Source organism: Vigna unguiculata, chromosome 9 (assembly GCF_037176805.1).
Source record: "Vigna unguiculata cultivar grain cowpea cultivar isolate G323 ecotype 2 chromosome 9, ASM3717680v1, whole genome shotgun sequence".
NCBI lineage: Eukaryota > Viridiplantae > Streptophyta > Magnoliopsida > Fabales > Fabaceae > Vigna > Vigna unguiculata.
In genome coordinates, this window is record NC_140800.1 from 15058682 (window position 1) to 15080318 (window position 21637).

Consider the following 21637-nt stretch of genomic DNA (forward strand, 5'->3'; position numbering starts at 1 on the left):
AAGAAAAGTAATTAACGGTTACAGAAGAACATGCTATATAAGCTCTAAATTATAGGCCCATTATATTTCTCCTTTCTATTGTCATTCGTTTGAGTAATACTGAAACTCTAGAACCGCAAACTTCGGCGGAGTTTCATACTCAAAATAAAAAAGACCATATATTCCATTCCATCACAATGGTAACCTATGTGATATGACACTCTAGTAAAAGATTTGCAGCCATTACAAAGCATGCCATCACTTTTGTTCTCCTTTTCTTTTTTCTTTTTTTCTTTTAACTAGGAATATCTTACAAATTAGTTCTAAGTTAATCCATTAATTTTTTTTAGAAGTTTAAGACACTAATTTCCCTAATTTTTTTTATATGTTAAAAAATTAATAATACTATAATATCTTAACTAAACTGACATTCTAAAATACACCCATTATTTATCATCATATCAAAAATATTACTGGAAAAATAATAACAAAAAATTATGAAAAATCAAACCAAAATCATAAAAAGATAGACAAAAAATAGAGAAAAAAACCATTATAAAACACAACAAACATTTATTTGAAAATTGAAAATTTAATAAAGAAACAAAAATTAACAAGTCTGAATTTATTTCTATTGAACCTAACTATCCATCTTAGTTTCACCCTTCTCCAACCATCTTATCAATGAAGAAATTGGGAGGGAAATCCTAGTTCAACTAAAAGTTATATTTTGTGGGACCATTGAGATGAATAATATAAAGCAGCACATATAAGGTTCAATATAAAACCAAAGCTATTTTGGTTGGCCCTGGTTGAAGATTTTGCATTCAGTGTGAAAAGTGTTGGACAACTTCCACACACACACTCAAAACACCTGCTGTTGGTCATTGTCTTGTTTCATTCTTTCTCAATCTCACAAGTTCTTTACACGGCTATGTTTAGATTTATAAGTCAATTTTGTGAGATTAAATTAAATTTAAAGTTATTTTTTAATGTGATATCAGAGTAATGAATTTGAACATATCTTAATGAGTTGTTATTGAAAGATTTGTTATTTGTTTGGTTTCTGTTTCATATGTGATCAGACCACTCATTAAAATTTAATTTCATGCTTAAAGTCTAATTCTTAACAATTAAGACTCCAAATTCTCTTAATTTATGCTTAAATTCAAGTCACACATATCCAAAGTAATCAATTTAGTCCCTAATTTTGGTAGAAAGAGAAGATAATGTAGAACAATATAATAAATAAAAAAATATGAATTAATTTAACTTTTAGTTTCAATATTTATAATAAATTTTCAATGTTGTCTCTTATAATTTTTTTCAATTTAATTTGGATATATGTTAAAAGCTTGACACATAAATGACATTTTGAATTGGGTGAATATTGGGTTATTTTACATAAATAGTGCAAATCAAGACTGATATTACAAAAAATGGTGCACTATTTAAAAAAAATTATCACAATCATGTCAATTTGATAGGACTTCACCAAGACAAAGTCCTGACGAATGAAAATGACTTCATCTGATTTAATGAAAGTCGTGTAACTGAGACAGGACTTTAATGTTATTTAGTCTCTATTGTCTTTAATCTAATATTTAATTTTGTTTAATCCATTAAAGTGAAGTCATGTCACAATGACACAACTTCAATGTGACAATTGGTCTTAAGTCGTGTAAAGATGAAAAGACTTCTTTTATTAAGTTATGGTATTTTCAACCCAGTTCTTTAAAAGTTTTTTAAAATTTAAATCATGTGACCTTTGTACAAGTATTTTATGGATCTTATTAAAATCGTACAATTATTGAACAAATTCAAAGTTAATTTTAGGTTAAATTATTCATTTGGTCACAATTTTTGTAAGAAAATATGAATTTGGTCCCTTAATTTTTAAAAGTATTATCCAAGTCCCTAATTTTGATATTTCGTATCAATTAAACCCCTTCCGTTTAAATGAGAGAAACGGCGTTAATAGCCCAGTGACGTGGATATATTATGTCATTTATATTTACATACATTTGAAAACGATGTAAAATTTTTAATAAAAACATGTCATCTGTCATATGTAAATACTCCATTGTTGATGTTCATCCCTCCCAAGTTCTGTGTGTGGAGTAAAAACTTTCGTTTGTGCAACGTTCATCTTTCACGTGCAATATTGGGGGAAATCAAAACCCAAATGCAAACGACATTTCTCGGAGAAGACGCGAAACCAATGCGAACACATCTACATCGCGAGAATCCTCCACCTCCATTCGAAACAAAACAGCAGGCCACCACAACAAAAACCGATGTCAATCGCGCCACTGCGACAACCACCACGGTACCTGCAAAAAAACAGACCAAATAGACCACCGCGAAGCAACCCATCGTCAACGAGAACGCAACTTCAAGAAAGGGTTCAGTCTTCTTCATCGTGATTCGGTCGTGCTTAATGAAGAAGAAGGGTTTGAAACCCACGCGAGAGATGAAAGGTTAAAGAAATTGGGGATTTAGGGTTCTTCGAAACCCTCGAGAATCAGATTTGGGGATTATCCTGATTGGGGCTCACAACATTTGGTGACTGCAAATTCGAAATAGACAACCTAAGAAATATTTTGTTTTTTAGTTGATTCTAAACAAAGCATTCATTCATCTTCGTTCACAAAACTAATGCAGTCTCTCAAGTCACACCGTGCTGTTTCATTTTCTCTTTCAATCAATTCTCTTATCAGTCTATGACACGTTTCAGTATAATATATGAATATATTCATGTCACTGTGCTGTTAACGTAGTTTCTTCTATTTGAACGGAAGGGGTTTAATTGATATAAAATATCAAAATTAGAGATCTGGATAACACTTTTAAAAATTAAGGGACCAAATTCATATTTCCTTACGAAAATTGGGACCAAATGAATAATTTAACTTTAATTTTAATGTTCGTTTAGTATGATTTTGGCTTTGTAGAGAACTTTTTATGGTTTGTTTCTCTTAAATTGTTTAATTAAATTGAATAAATAATCATATTTTTTTATTGTATAATTAAATTGATTTAATGAAAAAAAGATAAATATTAAATACAAGTAATAAAGTTTTCCTATTCATTTGATGAATACTAAAACTTTGGCATTATAAGAGAAATAACATATATTAAAAATGAAGTAAACAAGTCGTGATGCATCTCATATGACAAACACAACTATGTATCTAACCAAGTATTTTAATAAGTTTTATATATATATATATATATATATATATATATATATATATATATATATATATATATATATATTTTGTCAATATATATACTTTGTTTACAATAAATCAACCACATGAAATTGATTGCAATTTCTGAATAAGATCTTAATTTAATTGCCTACATCATATTCTTAAAACTTGTTTGATACCCATCAACTTACATGATGTGTTAATTTATTGATAGCAAAATCCAAGTGGTATAGGATCTAATATATCCAAACATTACATAATTTTATTACGTGGTAAAACAAGTTAAAATATCAATTTTCTCAGTTAATTCTACCAAAATTAATAATAAAATCATATAAAAAATTATTTATAAAAAATAAATTTATTTATTTAAAAATTTGATTGATTAGAAATGTGTCTTAAATTTTCAACTATTATAAAATGTAATCATATTTTAAAATAGATGATAGAAAGTTAGAAAACAATATATATATATATATATATATATATATATATATATATATATATATATATATTTGTTATTAGAAATATTTTTACAGGTTTATTACTTTGTAAGAGAAATGTACGTAGAAAAAAATTAAACTAATACCTAATAATATCTTAGACTTAAAAAATATTTGAATGTGATACGGAATATATCATAATCTTGACAAATAGTGTATTGTAGGAATTGTCCTTCTTCAATATATACAAAATTATAAAATAATAAATTAATACAATTTTAAATATTAGTAAACATTTATAACATTATTTAATTTTATGTATTAATTTGTGCCGATTTATGCGTAAAAAGTGATTTAGATGTTTCTAATATCAAGTTTTATTGTAAAATTATAAAATTAAAATATTACAGTTTTCAATACCATAAAGTTTTAAAGTAATAAATAGGAAAAAAAGAATTTAACAAAGATCTCATTCAATAAACACCATGTTAATGTTTAAGAAAATATAACTTATCTACTCTAAATCCATATACTAACATTTATGGAGTGCAAATAATTTGGTCAATTTATTCTTTGATTTTTTTTTTTATATCTTTTGTTTATAAAATTACAAATAATAAAATTATAAATATTAGTAAAATGTTTATAACTTTACTGATTAATTTGTTCATATTTGTGCATAAAGTTACATTTATTATTTTCTAATAGTGTATAAAGTTTTTTTATAAGATAAAAAAATAAAAAAATAAAAAAATTTAGTTGTTACTACAAGTCATTTTTAAGTTAACAAATAAAGATAGAAACACAACTGAAAAAAAAAAGATGGAACAAAGATCTTAACCAATATACATCTTCATCCTTAGTATGATCTACCTCTATTACTCCAAGTTTGGAGACTAAGATACTGCACAATTAAATAACAATGAAAATATATTGTTTAATAAATTCCATTGTCTTTTTTATTTATATTTTTAATTAAAAAATTAAAAATTAAAAAATTAATACAACTGTAAATATTAATATAAACATTTATAACACAACTGATTATATAATTTTATGCATGAATTTGTGCGTATTCTGTTCTAAGCCTGGAGACTAACATACCTGTATTATAGTTTCAAATAACAAGTTGTGAAATACAAATAAATTCTTCAATATATTCTTTATGTTTATTTTTTATATATTTTGATTATAAAATTACAAGTAATAAAATTATAAACATTAGTAAAATGTTTATAAGGTACCAGATCATCATAAAATTTTATGCATGAATTTGTTCATATATGTATATAATGTTTCATTTATTATTTTCTAGTAGTGTATAAAATTTTACTATAAGATAAGAAGATTAATAGATAAATTGCCAAAAAAACCCCTATAGACATGCAAATGGTCCAGTAAAATTGCAACATATTTAGTGTTATCACTGAAAGATCAATCATTTTGGCCTTGTCTAATAACCAAAAGCTAATAAACTATATAATATTATCCACCACAAGTCCCCTTTGTGTCAGATTATATCGCAGCATAAAAAAACATAACCTCATGCATTTTAATGAAGTTGGACGATCAAAAACATCTCCATCAAACAATTTAAAAATTTTAATCAACTAATTTAATCAAACAATTTATAAACTAAAAGTTTAATCAAACAATTTAAAAACTTTATTCATTAGCAGAGATTTTTTTCACAATACAATATCGATGAAAAAAACTGATAAACAAAAGAATAGTGTTATCCACCGCATGTCCTTTTTTTTTATTAGATGTTATTACATAGAGTCAGATAAATCTCAACAAAATACCTTTCTCTTGCGTAGAGTCAGATGTTATTTCCAAAAGAGTATTCAAGCGGAGTGTGAGCACTTGTTTAAACAAGCTCATATCGCGCCTGTGTACTTCTCCAAAAATACTTAATTTCTCTTCCCTTTTATCTTTTTTATCATTTTTTATTTTATTTTTTAAAGTTTTTTGTTTTTTTTTTATTTTTATTTGCTTAAACGAGTCTTCCGGGATTCTAACGTGAAAATCTATTAATCACGTGTTCAATTATTCATTTCTAATTATAAATAGTTTAATTAAATCTATATCAATGTATAAGTAAAATGATAATATTTTATTTTCTAAATTTATAAATAATTTTATCAGATTATATATTATTTTCTAAATTTATAAATAATTTTATAAAGATTATCCATCTTTCATCTTATCGAAGTCTAATTAAATATATTTGAGAGTATTAGTTTTAATCCAGTAGGTATCTAGTCTGATTGAATGTCCTAATCCAATCTTTGTGAAAAAAATAACACTTCAACATAATTATATATGTACAAAAGTTATATACCATTTAAAGAATTTAAATGTCTTAATTTGTACCCTATTTCATTAATAACAACCATTTAGATGATGATGACATTCAAAGTTAATTGCATAACATTATTTTCTGTCCATTCTGGTCTTTCTTTCTCTTAAATTTATACTTTCAAGTCAAAATCACTAAGTAATTCCATTAAACTCATAACAATATGAATTAGCTTTCTAGTGGTATTTCAATATTCTAAGCTTTCAACACTCTTAAGCGATGACTTTCCTGTTTTGAAAAATCTTAATTAACTTTATAAATGTTGTTTATACATGATTTCAACTTCTTAATATTGCCAATTAATCTTAATTTCATTAAAAAATAATTACTACAATTCATTAGTTATCAGTAATTACACTTAAAATTTAGAGTTGTCCCTTTTAAATATTTGTCAGAGTGTTACCAACACTAAGAACCTTTATCATTATTAGTTGTACAAAAATCTGGTTTTCTTTTTACTTAAATTCCTAATGTAGTCTTGAATTTAAATGACATTTTAAAAAATATATGTATAATTACTTAATTTTATAATGATGGTTTTAAAATGATCACATTTTTTTTAACTATTAAATTATCATGTTTTCAGTAATATTCAATCACAACCCTCCTTGCAATATACACTTTAAAACTTATTTGTTACTAAAATATTTATCTTGCAATAGAAAATTTAAAATTGTAAAAATTCAAAATTAACTAACAAAGTTATGTTGTAATGATTTCAGGTATCATGTTTTTAATGATGAAAAACTTAACTTAAATATAATATTCTTAATATAAGATAAACAATTTTTAAAATCTTGATATATCGTTCTACTTTCAAAACTTTGTTTGACCTTGTCTTTTCTATAAAAACACAATTGGACTGACACTCCAATATTCAACATTCATTTATATATTTCACATAGAAAGTTACATAAAAGAGAGAATCACATCAAATGCATAGTAAAAAACAAACAACCACACACCTATAAATGATTCACTTGAGAAAAACAAATAATTGAGAGTTGATACTCTAATAATAAAATTAAACTATGATTAGAAGAAATCAACCTTCTTAATTTTTCTCTAAAATTAAACACTCTCAGGATAATAAATAAAAATCACTCTCAAAATAAGAGAGCACAACTAAAGGTCACACGAGTAAAACTTCACAGAGTAAATATTATAATGGGTTATCACATTCCCACCATTTTCACATACCAGATGATAACTATAGATGTTATAAGCCCAATGTTTCTATGGTAACTCTTTTTCTCTTGTCATAAAGTTCTCGTATGGTTATCTCGATTTATGAACACTTGTTTGTTGTTTTCTTCTTCATCAAAATTGAATAAATTAATTATTCTTCGTAGCGTATTGAGGAGTGTAAATTTATGCCCCATTTAACTTTTAATTTTTGTTTCTTATTTGATTTTTTTGTTTTAAAATGTTTTAATCAGGATTTATTCTAAGATAGCTAAATGAGTTTGAGATATAAAACCATGTAAAAGAATAGCTTTTTTGTTGCATAATGTTCTTTGAATATTATGAATAGATGTTTTGTTCTTTACATAAATGATCTCTATTTAAATTGTAAGGCCCATTTCTTTTCTGCCCTAGAGTTGGTGGGCTGCCCTTGTAAGTGGGCCTAAAGGTTGGCCCAATGTATATAAACCCTGCTATGTTGCCCTAATCCCATCTCACACTCACTCTTTCAGAAACCAGCCGTCAACCCTTTCTCCCTCTCACTGATTGCATGGATAAATCATTCGTTTTGGTGTGATTAACTGTTTTGTATGCTTTGTTGGTTCGATTTTCATGGCTGTTGCAGTGAAGAACAGTGGCGAGACCTGTTAATCTCGCCCAAGCGAGTCCATCTCGCCTAGGCGAGATGAAACAGGGAGCAGGGAGCTCGCCTAAGTTTTTGGCACGAAAGGTCGCCCAGGCGACTCGCTCAACTTTTGAGCGAGCAGGCAACTCGCCCAGGCGAGAGGGATCTCGCTTAAGCGAGATCCCGTGTTGCTCATGCCCTTGTTTTTTTGTGCTCTCGCCTAGGCGAGGGGGAGGAGCGAGACTCCTCAGCCTGAGCGAGATGCTGGGCAAGACCGTACTGTTTTTGGATGCCTGTTTGTTCCTGAACGATCTGTTTTGGTTGAGTATGATTGTATGATGAGTGATATGCATATAATGGAACATGAAGTATGTTTGGCATGATTCATGAAATGATTATGACGGGTTGGGTATGATATTGGCATGTGAAATGAATGAGTGGTGTGGAACCAAAGGAACACGTGATTAATATGAGATGAGGCCCTAGATTCATGGGGTGGTGATGATCAGAGGTAGGGATTCGAAATATGATGCGTATGAGGAATTAATCTCAATTGTTGGTATGGAAATGTAAATATGTTTTTTTTTATGTTCGTTCATTTCTGAGCTATGAATGTTGGTCTGTGTCAGCGTGTAAATTCCTTGGGGTCTCTAGGTGAGACCTCTGGGGTCGCGCTTCAGTGGTCGGGACGTAATTCCATGGCCTCTGTTAGTGGGTGCCCGTGGTGGTGCCCCATCTGTATAACTAGGTAAGGATTCAAGGTAAGGACTGCATCCTGACACTCTAAGGGGCCAGTTAGTCTCACTTAGAGCAGACTGACTCCTGTGGTGAGAGCAGCAGGAGGCCTGAAATTCATTAAGGGCTAACCTTGTGGTGAGGGAGATTTGATTCATCGTAACACTTGTAACACATAGCTCGGAGATGAGCAGCTCAAAGTCGAGCAGGGGTATTCACCACAAGTGCAAGCATCCGCTGAACCCGACCAAGTTATACGTATCCAGATGAGTCGAGTCGAGTCGTAGTGTATTGAATGAAGAGTCATAACATGTTTGGTTGCTATGTGGATATGAGATGAGGAAAATATATTTGACTGCATGATGAATATGTTGTTGGCTCTAGCTTACCCGTTTTGTTGCATGGTTGTGATGTATGTGGCTGTTCTCTCTTGCGATGATCATCAACTTGGTTGATGGGAGTAGATGGGCGAGGTTCTCATGGGCAACAAGGGAATGGCGACTCCGCTACTTAGCCATCTGGGCTGGATCTCACACTTCTTTCTTTCGTGTTTTCTTTAGGGCTATGACCCCTGTATTCGTGGTATTTAGATTGTAACTCTTAGTCAAACTTTTATCCTGCTTTGTTGGCATCGTGGTGTGCCTGGTTTTGTAGGGGTGATGTTGGAAACCCCAGGACTGCGCGTTTTTACTATCTTATGTGTGACGTTTCCTTTAATTATGTTTATAAATTAAACGGGACGTTACATTTATGGTATCAGAGCGGTCATTCCTTAGGTCTGTGGACTTGGATGTCCGCTTAGCTTCTCTGTGTGTCTTCTGAGTGTTCTTAGTTAAATTCTTGCCTTATCGAACCTAACCAAGTGATTTTCTGTGTGCCAGTGGACTATGGCACCTCCTCGTAGGACTTCTCAATCATCCCAGGGAGACGTACCTGATATCGCCAGAGCCATAGAGGCGATGGTGGCAGCTATGGCGCAGCAGAGTGCTGCGATGATGCAGCAGCATGAGGCTTCTATGCAGCGACAGGCTGCGTCGCTTGAGCAGCAGCAGGCTGTGATGCAGCAGATGGAGGCTGCGAGGGTAGCTGCTGAGGATGCTCAACGGCAGCACATGGAGGCCCTCCGCCAGTTGGAGGAGAACAGGGCGGCTGCCCCTGTGTTTGGTCCTGAACCACGACCTGCAGTTAGGGAGTGGAGCCTAGAGGATTTTCTGAAGCACCACCCGACAAAGTTTGACGGGAAGACTAGTCCTGACGCCGCAGACCAATGGCTGAAGGACCTGGAGCGCATCTATGATGCGAAGATGTGCCCTGCAGAGAACAGGTTGGCGTTCTCTGTGTACATGCTCACGGGAGAGGCGGAGCATTGGTGGAGCAGCACTAGATCCATCCTGGAGGAGAGGGATGAGCCAGTATCGTGGGAGACTTTCAGGGAGAGATTTCTCTCCGAGTACTTTCCCGACAGCATCCGGTACGCCAAGGAGGTGGAGTTCCTCCAGTTGACCCAGGGAGGGAAGACAGTGACGGAGTATGCTGAGAGGTTCAAACACCTCAGCCGTTTCTACACCCTGCCACTCGATGAGGAGTGGCGATGCAGGAAGTTCGAGAACGGGCTCCGCGGTGACATCCGCTTGATGGTGGCTCCTTTGTCGATCAAGGACTTTGCCGCTCTGGTAGAGAAAGCCAGGGTGATGGAGAAGATGAAGCGCGAGGTGGAAGGCCAGCGCCCACAGCAGCCACAGCCACCTCAGAGGATCGGCGGACCATCTGGGTCCAAGCCCAGGCATGAGGAGTGGAGGAGACCATATGATAGACCACACCATCAGTCTCAGGGGTCTAGGGGTCTTCCTCCTCAGTAGGGTCGGATGCAGTGTTACTTATGTGGAGGACCTCATCCGAGGTATGCTTGTCCACGTAGGGAGGGTTACCGCAGGTGCAACAACTGTGGCAAGGAAGGCCACTTTGGGAGAGATTGCCCCAATCTTGCTAGGGCAGCGACACGCCCTCCAGTTCAGGCACCCCAGCAGCATCAGGGGAGAGACAGAGGCAACAGGCCTCAGGCGACGGGCAGAGTCTATGCTATGACAGGAGCAGAGGCGACTGGTTCAGGTAACTTGGTTATGGGTTGCTGCTTGATAGCTGGTGTATCTTGTTGTGTGTTGTATGACTCTGGAGCGACGCACTCCTTTGTGTCAGATAGTTGTGTGAAACGTCTGGGTTTGCCAGTAAGCGAGTTACAGTGCGAGCTCGCGGTGTCTACTCCGGCGTTGGGATTGGTCACGACGTCGTCTTTGTGTGCTAGGTGTCCAGTGGAGGTAGAGGGACGCAGGTACAAGGTGAATCTAATCTGCTTGCCTCTGCAAGACTTAGAAGTGATCTTAGGGATGGATTGGCTCTCTGCCAGTCGTGTCCTTATAGACTGCCGGGAGAAGAGGTTGTTGTTTCCCGATTCAGAGGATCTCGAGTTAGTGTCCCCCCAAGGGGCGGTGAGGGAAATTCAGAGTGGCGCGCAGTGCTTCATAATCTTCGCTCGTATGGAGGTGGGAGAGAGAGAGAGACCATCAGTCATACCTGTGGTACATGAGTTTGAAGACGTGTTTCCAGATGAAGTACCAGGGTTGCCTCCCAGTAGAGAAGTGGAGTTCTCTATTGATCTAGTCCCAGGAACAGGCCCGGTCTCGATGGCCCCATATCGCATGGCTCCGGCAGAATTGGTAGAGCTCAAGAAACAGATAGAAGACCTGATGGAGAAACGGTTCATACGGCCCAGTACTTCGCCTTGGGGAGCACCAGTGTTGCTGGTAAAGAAGAAGGACGGGAGTTCACGTCTGTGTGTGGATTACAGGCAACTGAACAAGATGACTATCAAGAACAAGTACCCGCTCCCGAGGATTGACGACTTGATGGATCAGTTACATGGGTCATCAGTGTTCTCGAAGATAGATCTGCGGTCAGGTTACCACTAGATTTTGGTAAAGGCTGATGATGTACAGAAGACAGCCTTCAGATCCAGGTATGGCCACTATGAGTATGTGGTTATGCCTTTTGGCGTGACCAACGCCCCAACAGTGTTCATGGACTATATGAACAGGATCTTTCGACCCTTCCTAGATAAGTTTGTCGTGGTCTTCATAGATGACATCCTTATCTACTCCCAGACTCAGGAAGAACATGCAGAACACCTGAGGTTGGTGCTTGGTGTTTTGAGAGAGAAGCAGTTGTATGCCAAGTTATCCAAGTGTGAGTTCTGGATGGATGAGGTTCAGTTTTTGGGGCATGTGATATCCGCCCAAGGGATTGCAGTGGACCCGGCAAAGGTCGAGGCAGTGGTAAAGTGGGAAAGCCCTAAATCAGCCACAGAGATCAGGAGTTTTGTGGGATTAGCGGGCTACTATAGGAGATTCATAGAGGGATTCTCCAAGATAGTGGCGCCTCTAACTTTTCTTACACGGAAGGACCAACCTTTCACTTGGACGGATAAGTGTGAGGAGAGCTTTCAAGAGCTAAAGAAGAGATTGACGAGTGCTCCTATATTGGTAATTCCGGATGTGGGGAAACCGTTTGAAGTCTACTGCGACGCGTCTCATCTTGGACTTGGTTGTGTTTTGATGCAAGAAAAGAAGGCGGTGGCATATGCTTCGAGGCAACTTAAGATACATGAGCGCAATTATCCCACTCATGACTTGGAATTGGCGGCTATAGTTTTTGCCTTGAAGATCTGGAGGCACTATCTGTATGGTGCTCAGTTTCGGGTGTTCAGTGACCACAAAAGTTTAAAGTACTTGTTTGATCAGAAAGAGCTGAACATGAGGCAGAGGAGGTGGATGGAATTCCTAAAGGATTATGACTTCGAGCTCCTATACCACCCGGGGAAGGCAAATGTAGTGGCAGATGCTCTGAGTAGGAAGACGGTACACACTGCACGCCTTATGATTAAGGAAGTGGAACTACTAGAGAAATTCAGAGACATGAGGCTACAGGTGGAGTTGGGGTCCGAGTCCATTAGGTGTAGTACTCTTACTGTATCTAGTGACTTCTTGGGCTCAATCAGAGAGAGGCAGTTATTGGATGCCAGTCTGAACAGAGTTAGAGAACAGCTTGGATCAGAGGAAGCCAGAGACTTTGCTGTGGGTGATGAGGGCATACTGCGGTTTCAGGGTAGGGTATGCGTACCTAATGATGCTGAGGTGAGAAAGTTGATCCTTGAGGAAGGGCACAAGAGTCGTCTTAGCTTGCATCCTGGCATGACTAAGATGTACCAGGACCTCAAGGAAACTTTCTGGTGGCAGGGGATGAAGAAGGATGTGGTCCAGTTTGTATCCGCCTGTCTGACGTGTTAGAAGGCGAAGGTGGAGCATCAGAGACCCGGTGGCATTATGTAGTCGTTGGAGGTACCGGTGTGGAAATGGGACAGCATCTCCATGGACTTCGTGACTCATCTTCCACAGACTTTTAGAGGACATGACACCATCTAGGTGATAGTGGACCGGTTGACCAAGAGCGCACACTTTTTGGCAATGAACTTGAGGATGTCCATGGCCAAGTTGGCCCAGTTGTACATTAAGGAGATAGTGAGACTTCATGGGGTACCATCGAGCATAGTTTCCGACAGAGACCCGCGGTTCACATCCCGGTTCTGGCAGACGCTACAGAGTGCTATGGGTAGCAAGCTCACCATGAGTTCGGCTTATCACCCTCAGACCGATGGCCAGTCTGAGAGGACGATCCAGTCGTTAGAGGACTTGTTGAGGACATGTATACTGGACCATCTGGGTGCTTGGGATGAAGTATTGCCTTTGATAGAGTTCACCTACAACAACAGCTTTCATGCGAGCATTGGCATGGCGCCATACGAGGCTCTTTACGGCAGGAGGTGTAGGACTCCTCTTTGCTGGTATCAGGATGGAGAGGCCGTGTTGGTTGGACCTGAGTTGTTAGAGCAGACCACCGAGAAGGTGAGGATGGTGAGAGACAGGATGTTAGCTTCGCAGAGTAGACAGAAGGCCTATGCGGATCGCAGGAGGAGGCCTTTGGAGTTTGCAGCGGGAGACCATGTATTCTTGAGGGTGACCCGAACCACGGGCGTGGGAAGGGCTCTCCGCTCAAGGAAGCTTTCGCCTAAATTCCTTGGCCCGTATCAGATCACGAGGAGGATTGGACCAGTGGCTTATGAGATAGCTTTACCCCCGCAGTTGGCGAACCTTCATCCGGTGTTTCATGTGTCACAACTGAGGAAGTACGTGTTTGACCCAGCTCATGTGTTAGAAGCCGAAGATATACAGATCAGGGAGGATCTCACAGTGGAAGTACCACCCATCGCTCTTGAGGATAGCAAGGTTGAGGAACGCCGTGGAAGGACCGTTACTCTTGTTAAAGTCATCTGGGATCGGAGGACGGGTGACTCGACTTGGGAGTTAGAGGAGGACATGAGGAAATCACATCCACATCTGTTTACCTTGTAAGTCTTTATTTTCGAGGTCGAAAATTTTGTTGTTGGGGAGAATGTAAGGCCCCATTTCTTTTCTGCCCTAGAGTTGGTGGGCTGCCCTTGTAAGTGGGCCTAAAGGTTGGCCCAATGTATATAAACCCTGCTATGTTGCCCTAATCCCATCTCACACTCACTCTTTCAGAAACCAGCCGTAAACCCTTTCTCCCTCTCACGAAAAGCTCTGCTAGGGTTAGGTTGTGCCATCTTCAAGCTAGCTCGAAGCTATTCTCTACTCCATGTAAGTGACTTTCGAGTTCGTGTTAGTTCCCTTCGGTAACTTTTCGTGATCTGTTGTAAGAGCCCTGGCTAACCCACCTGTCTGGTTCTGTCCCACTCTCACCGCAGCCCTGTAGTGCATCCTTGGAGCTGCCGTGCTCGTGGTCACGTAGTAGAGGTCTTCGCTAAGTTTTTCCAAGTACGGGAAGTTAGAGTCTCAGCCCTTTGGTGTTGTCTTGGCTGTTTGTGAGCGAATCACTGATTGCATGGATAAATCATTCGTTTTGGTGTGATTAACTGTTTTGTATGCTTTGTTGGTTCGATTTTCATGGCTGTTGCAGTGAAGAACAGTGGCGAGACCTGTTAATCTCGCCCAAGCGAGTCCATCTCGCCTAGGCGAGATGAAACAGGGAGCTCGCCTAAGTTTTTGGCATGAAAGGTCGCCCAGGCGACTCGCTCAACTTTTGAGCGAGCAGGCAACTCGCCCAGGCGAGAGGGATCTCGCTTAAGCGAGATCCCGTGTTGCTCATGCCCTTGTTTTAGTGTGCTCTCGCCTAGGCGAGGGGGAGGCTCGCCTGAGCGAGCACATCTCGCCTGAGCGAGACTCCTCAGCCTGAGGGAGATGCTGGGCGAGACCGTACTATTTTTGGATGCCTGTTTGTTCCTGAACGATCTGTTTTAGTTGAGTATGATTGTATGTTGAGTGATATGCATATAATGGAACATGAAGTATGTTTGGCAGGATTCATGAAATGATTATGACGGGTTGGGTATGATATTGGCATGTGAAATGAATGAGTGGTGTGGAACCAAAGGAACACGTGATTAATATGAGATGAGGCCCTAGATTCATGGGGTGGTGATGATCAGAGGTAGGGATTCGAAATATGATGCGTATGAGGAATTAATCTCAATTGTTGGTATGGAAATGTAAATATGTTTTTTTTTATGTTCGTTCATTTCTGAGCTATGAATGTTGGTTTGTGTCAGCGTGTAAATTCCTTGGGGTCTCTAGGTGAGACCTCTGGGGTCGCGCTTCAGTGGTCGGGACGTAATTCCATGGCCCCTGTTAGTGGGTGCCCGTGGTGGTGCCCCATCTGTATAACTAGGTAAGGATTCAAGGTAAGGACTGCATCCTGACACTCTACGGGGCCAGTTAGTCTCACTTAGAGCAGACTGACTCCTGTGGTGAGAGCAGCAGGAGGCCTGAAATTCATTAAGGGCTAACCTTGTGGTGAGGGAGATTTGATTCATCGTAACACTTGTAACACATAGCTCGGAGATGAGTAGCTCAGAGTCGAGCAGGGGTATTCACCACAAGTGCAAGCATCCGCTGAATCCGACCAAGTTATACGTATCCGAATGAGTCGAGTCGAGTCGTAGTGTATTGAATGAAGAGTCATAACATGTTTGGTTGCTATGTGGATATGAGATGAGAAAAATATATTTGACTGCATGATGAATATGTTGTTGGCTCTAGCTTACCCGTTTTGTTGCATGGTTGTGATGTATGTGGCTGTTCTCTCTTGCGATGATCATCAACTTGGTTGATGGGAGCAGATGGGCGAGGTTCTCATGGGCAACAAGGGAATGGCGACTTCGCTACTTAGCCATCTGGGCTGGATCTCACACTTCTTTCTTTCGTGTTTTCTTTAGGGCTATGACCCCTGTATTCGTGGTTTTTAGATTGTAACTCTTAGTCAAACTTTTATCCTGCTTTGTTGGCATCGTGGTGTGCCTGGTTTTGTAGGGGTGATGTTGGAAACCCCAGGACTGCGCGTTTTTACTATCTTATGTGTGACGTTTCCTTTAATTATGTTTATAAATTAAACGGGACGTTACATAAATATCCTTTTTCCTCTCTTTTTTAACACTATCTCCTCTATTTTTTTCTATTTTTATTTTAGTTTTATCATCCATGGAGTGTTAACCCTCTTGGGTGATTCTACTATAATTTCTTAAGCGAATTTTGAGATTAAATGGAATAAATTGTTTATTATTTTGAATCTTATTGCAATTTATTTTTATATGTCTTTTATCTCCTAATTAAGTAACATTAATGAAAAAAGAGTTTTCCACGACATTGACAAACGACGTTTTTCAAGCTAGCATAGTTTATAAGAACACATTGGCAGGATTGTAATTAAAGTGAACTTTTTAACAATGGTTTGACACACACACACACATTCTCTCTCTCTCTCTCTCTCTCTCACACACACACACATACACACACACACACACATGGACACATTTAATAGTTATTGAAGCCTCTGATCGTCCGTTTCTAGATACTTAGGCAATCGAGACCCAAGTGAAAGCATACATCCAAGTTTCAAAGACCTGAAAAGATTGACACTAAACCAAGATGTTCCTAGACCGATGAGATCTCTCAGTTGAACGAAAACCCACTCGAACATTGATGCAGAAGCAAGGTAAAAGCCAAATAACCATGGAAAGCAATCATCATTGAATAATTAATGTTAAATCATGATGAATGTAAGGGATGGAATCCCTATATTAATTAATACGGAGAGTTAAGACAAGGGAGCAATGGTGGCCCTAGTGGTTGACCGTTTGGAGTGGTGTTGAGAAGACTTGGGTTTGACTCTTGTGTATGCCATTATTGTGTATTTAACTTTCTTGGTTGTGCATATGTTTGGTAATGTTTGGTAATTGTGTGAATGTGAGTTCGAACCTTGGCTAGCACAAAAATAACTTCTTTTCACATTTTATCATTTTTTTCTAAGCTACGAAAATCTTAGAAACCCTAGCCTTTTGGAGAAGGTTGAAGGGTGGGAATTATGGACTTTCATGAGCCTATGGACTTTGGTGAGCTGAAACCATCAGATTAATGTCATTGATGGCATAGTAGTTTGATTTTCGTTTTAATTTTAAAAAGTAAAGTTAAAGGGCTGAAAAGTGGAGAAAAAGGGAGTTTAGTGGAAAAGAGAGAGACAATTTGAGTGTGGCAACGTAAGAGAGTTTCTAGAGCACCATTTTTGACCTACAACTAGAGTGAAAGGATAGGAAGAGGATTTTCATTGCTAGAGTTCAAGAGTAGACCAAACCTTGGGCAAGTGAAATCTTAGAATGGATTTTGGAGGAAGGAAATACAGGTTAGGGGAGCTAAAACTAGTGCTTCATTGTATTTAAAGTAATTTCATGACGTATGGACTGCTTATGTGCCATTATTTCTTCCTTTTTGGAATTTCTTTCTGGGTTTCTAAAATTTTTCCAGAAACTGCTTGGCAGATTTGAAGGTCTGCCAAGTGATGCATGGATTCTGAACCCATTTTCTGGGTTTTGCTCAGAACCTCTTGGCGGTAGTGTTTTACCAGCCAAGTGACGCAAACTAGATTGCCCAGTTTTCTACTTCTCATGGTTTTTATGATGTTTTGGGGGCTTTCCTTAAAACTATATGTGTGTTAGTGTGACTTGGGATGTGATTAAGTGTTGGAAGGTTATTGAGTGATTGATAACTTGATGAATCGTTGCATGTTTGACTTTGGGGGGGTTCATGTTGGGATTGGGAATGTGTGGACATTGATTTCAGATTATGAGTTGGTGTGATATGTAGTGAAACTGAATTTAAATTCGTTATATATGAATGCTGGGAGCACGTTTGAACGTGAATGGGGTGAAATTGCATGAATGAGATGAATATTGGGGGAGTTATGTTTTTTGTAGGTGCGGGGATTTCTGGGAACTGCCGAGAATCTGAAGCACTGCCTAGCGGTACTCAAGTTGCTGCTAGGCGAGAGGTGCTGACTAGCAGGCTCTTGGTGGTTGATTGGGTGGGGGCAAAGTGGGGATTCTGTTAGGACTTTTTAAATTGCCATGAATGTGATAGTAATGGAAATTGAACAATAGTGGTGTTGTGGGAGTGCCACATGACTTATAAAGGTGATGATGAGTAACTTGAAAGAGGTTAAAGTATGGAAATTAATGGAACGTTGTAGTGTGTTGTTTGGCATAAACTATTGTCTTATTGGAGTCGTAGGTAGGGTCTAGTTTCTGCTATAAGAAGTTTACCATGAACTTAGTTGTGATTCTTGTCAAAGTTTAATTATAGCATAGTATAAATGGTGAATACTTGGGTTGATAGTTAAGTTGGATGTGAAGTGCTAGTTTAAGTCACAAAGAGTATAGAACTGGTAATTAAACTAGTTGAGTGTTACTGGTTTGTGTTCATTAGAAGCGAGTCTCACTCATAGTTGGAGTTGAGTGATAACATCCCTTTAAATTGTGGAGTATAGATGAATATATAGAAGAATGGATGTATGGTTGTGTAAGTTGGGACATGTTGAAGGATATTAGCGTGCAAATTGGTGGTTGATGTGTTCTATGGTAATTGGAAGTGTCTTAGAACTATCCTGTTGTGCATAAAAACCAATAAAATCATGTTAATGGTGTAACGCCTGACAGTACAACTTGAACCGCCAGACGATAACTTCAAAACAGGAAGGTCCATGGAGCGCGTAGCGCCTAGCGGTGAGGATTGGACTTCCAGGCCATAGTTTCCAAAACAGTGGGTCTTGGAACGCTTGGTGCTTGGCGACAAGGGGTGCCCGCCACGACCTAGAGTGACATATTGCCTAGCGGTGCTTAGGGTGCGTCAGGCGATAACACAAGGACAGGGGATGTTATGTGGATGTTTTGTGTGGTTTACACGACTTTGGATGATAGCTTTGAGTATGAGACATGTTGAGGCCCATTTACGAGTGGTGGCTCGTAATGGATTGTAAATATGTGGTGCTCACGTGTGGTAGGCAGGTGATGTTGGAAATCTTGTGGAAGCATATGGGTGGGTGGCTTGTATTGGCTAGCTCTACTTGATTTTCACTCACTGGTGGTAGGCTAGTGATGTTGGGAATCCTGTGTGAGAATACGAACGATGGTTCGTAGTGGTTAGATCCACTGGTTTGTTACGGATGGTGGTTAGTAACGTAACATTTCCATGCGTTTTAGTCTATGAGTGGCAGACTCGTAAAGGTTGGACCACGGGTGATAGGCGTGTGGTAGCATGTGTTAACTTGAAGGTCATTGTCAAAGTGTGTAGAATCTGGATAAACATGATGAAGACCATGATTTCTAGTGCATGAGGGTGAAGGTCTTCAAAAGGGATATTGGGTTAAGTTAATTAGTTGGGGTGCGGGTTTACGTTATGATGTTTATTCATGTTTAATTCTTTGAGCTCATCCTATCTGCTTGTGTTTGGCGATGTCATGTTACTTATTACATGAGAGCAGATGATATTTCAGGTGATGTCGTGGATGCATAGATTCGAAGAGGGAGCTAGTTTGGGAATTTATTTAAAGATTGTTCTTCATATTTTGTAATTAGTTTATTATGATTTTGGAACTTGAGACTTGTAACGCATTAATTGCGGATTATGAATTTTATTTTGGCGTGTTAAATAAAGTTTTAAATTCCCCGCATTTTAGGAAAGAGATTTAAATGCCATGTTATTTGAATTATTATTTACTTTTATTTAAATTAGTAATATCCGACAAGGATGTTACAATTAAGGCATACTTGGACTTTGATTAACACATGAACAGTGCTAGACCCAACAACCAACCTTAAAAATATACGTAGTAGTAATGACAAAAAGTGAGCTTTCTAGTACCTAATTAAGCATTTGTCTGTAACCGCCAGGGGTAAACATTAACTTAAGCATCATAGTATATTTTGCAAGTACTCATCTCTCGATGCAAAATACTGAGAAGCCTGATCCTTGAGAAGGACGCAAGGAATAGTTGAAGACAGGGTAAAAGTTGTTGTCTACTTAGAGTACCTCGGTCCACAAGAACAATTATACCAACAAAAAGTTGTTACATAGAAAAATAGAAAGTTAAAGTCATAGAGAAGCATATAAAACAATTTTCTTCTTTTTAGTTATGATTTTTTTTTGTTTTATTCAAGTCTTTTTCCTTTGTTCACATTTCACAAAATTTTCTTATATATTTTTTTACTATTCTTTAATGAATAGTTTAATTCACTCTAATACTTAATAATAACTCAAATTGCACAACCACATATATGTCATAAAGTAAGAAAAATAATTTCTTTACATATTATATTTGTAATGAATTTGTTATTCATAAATAAGAATCAATTGTATTTCTTACAAGTCCTACTATTGTGACCATGTTCTCCATATTCATAACATATTTTTTCATGTTTTTCTTTTGTATTGATGACTTATCAAGTGATATTTTAGATTTAATTTAATTTCTACCATTTTGAGTTATATATTTCTCCATTTTTTTTTGTGATATATGTGGATCTTTAAGAATGAATCGTGACTCGTCACCTACTTGTTTCAAACTAGAGTGTAGATACTCATTTTCTATACTCAAACTTTGTCCCAAGAGTTTAATATTAAATTATTCACTAACATTTGAAAAATTTAGTGACAACTTATTTGGAAGAAGTTGTTGTCCAAAGACTAAGCATCCAAAGACATGTTATCCAACCACATTTAGGAGTTTAAAGAGGTGCAAAAATCGTAGCCAAACTGTCACAACAGAACTTGAAAATGTTGATTCACGTATTCTTGACAAATCTGGCCATTGCTTACTAATTTGATCATAACTTTCTCCACAGAACTCCAAATGCATTGGTTCTTTTTTTTCTGGAAACTAGACTCAAAGAGCTTTCTTTTGACACCAAGAATGTAACTTTTGGACCACTGAGCTGGTGCAGTTTATTGTTTTAAAATCGTCACGTTTTCTGCCAACACTATTTTTGTGTGTAATGGAAGTAAATTTGAACCATACCAAGATAACTACAACAAGATAAGGTTATCACATGAAAAACACCATATTCAAGATAACCTAGGCTCTAGATACCAAATGATGAAGGATTATCTTGTTTCTTTTAAAGATTATTGAATATGGTGTGAGTTGATTAAGAAAGCTAAGTGAAATTCCCACTGGACATTAAGATAGCAAGCTATCTAGATGTGAAGGTTCCTTTCACAAAACTCAAGAGAAGAAGATGATGGATTGATTCAAAACAAAAAGGAAATGGAAAACACATAAACCATAGAAAACCAAGAACAATTAAAGGAAGAAGAAAACATAAAATGGAAAGGAAAGAAATGGTAAAAAATGTGAGAAGCACGCCACTACAAGGCTAGGCTAGAAGCCATGGCAACCTTGAAGATGAGTGGATGTGTGTCGCCACCTGCTATGCAAGATAAGGCTTAAAAGTATTCACTCCTTAGAGAGGAAACTCTCACAAATGGTTGAGACACAAGAGTGTTTTTACATGTCTAGGAGCACCCCTTATATAGAAGAGTTTAGGGGACTCTAAGCAAATAAAAGATACCTACGGATGTCTCTACAAAAGCCTAACCCTAGCTTCTAGAAACTAGGTCAAATA

At 37.5% G+C, this 21637-nt stretch overlaps 1 protein-coding gene across 1 annotated transcript; it reads left to right on the forward strand.

The window, feature by feature from the left end:
• Positions 1–9431: 9431 nt before the first annotated feature.
• Positions 9432–11510, forward strand: LOC146883600 (uncharacterized). Its single transcript, XM_085666640.1, has 3 exons — positions 9432–9599; positions 9654–10399; positions 10463–11510. The coding sequence occupies exons 1-3, from the start codon at positions 9432–9434 to the stop codon at positions 11508–11510; spliced, it is 1962 nt and encodes a 653-aa protein (XP_085522766.1).
• The last annotated feature ends 10127 nt before the right edge of the window (positions 11511–21637 follow it).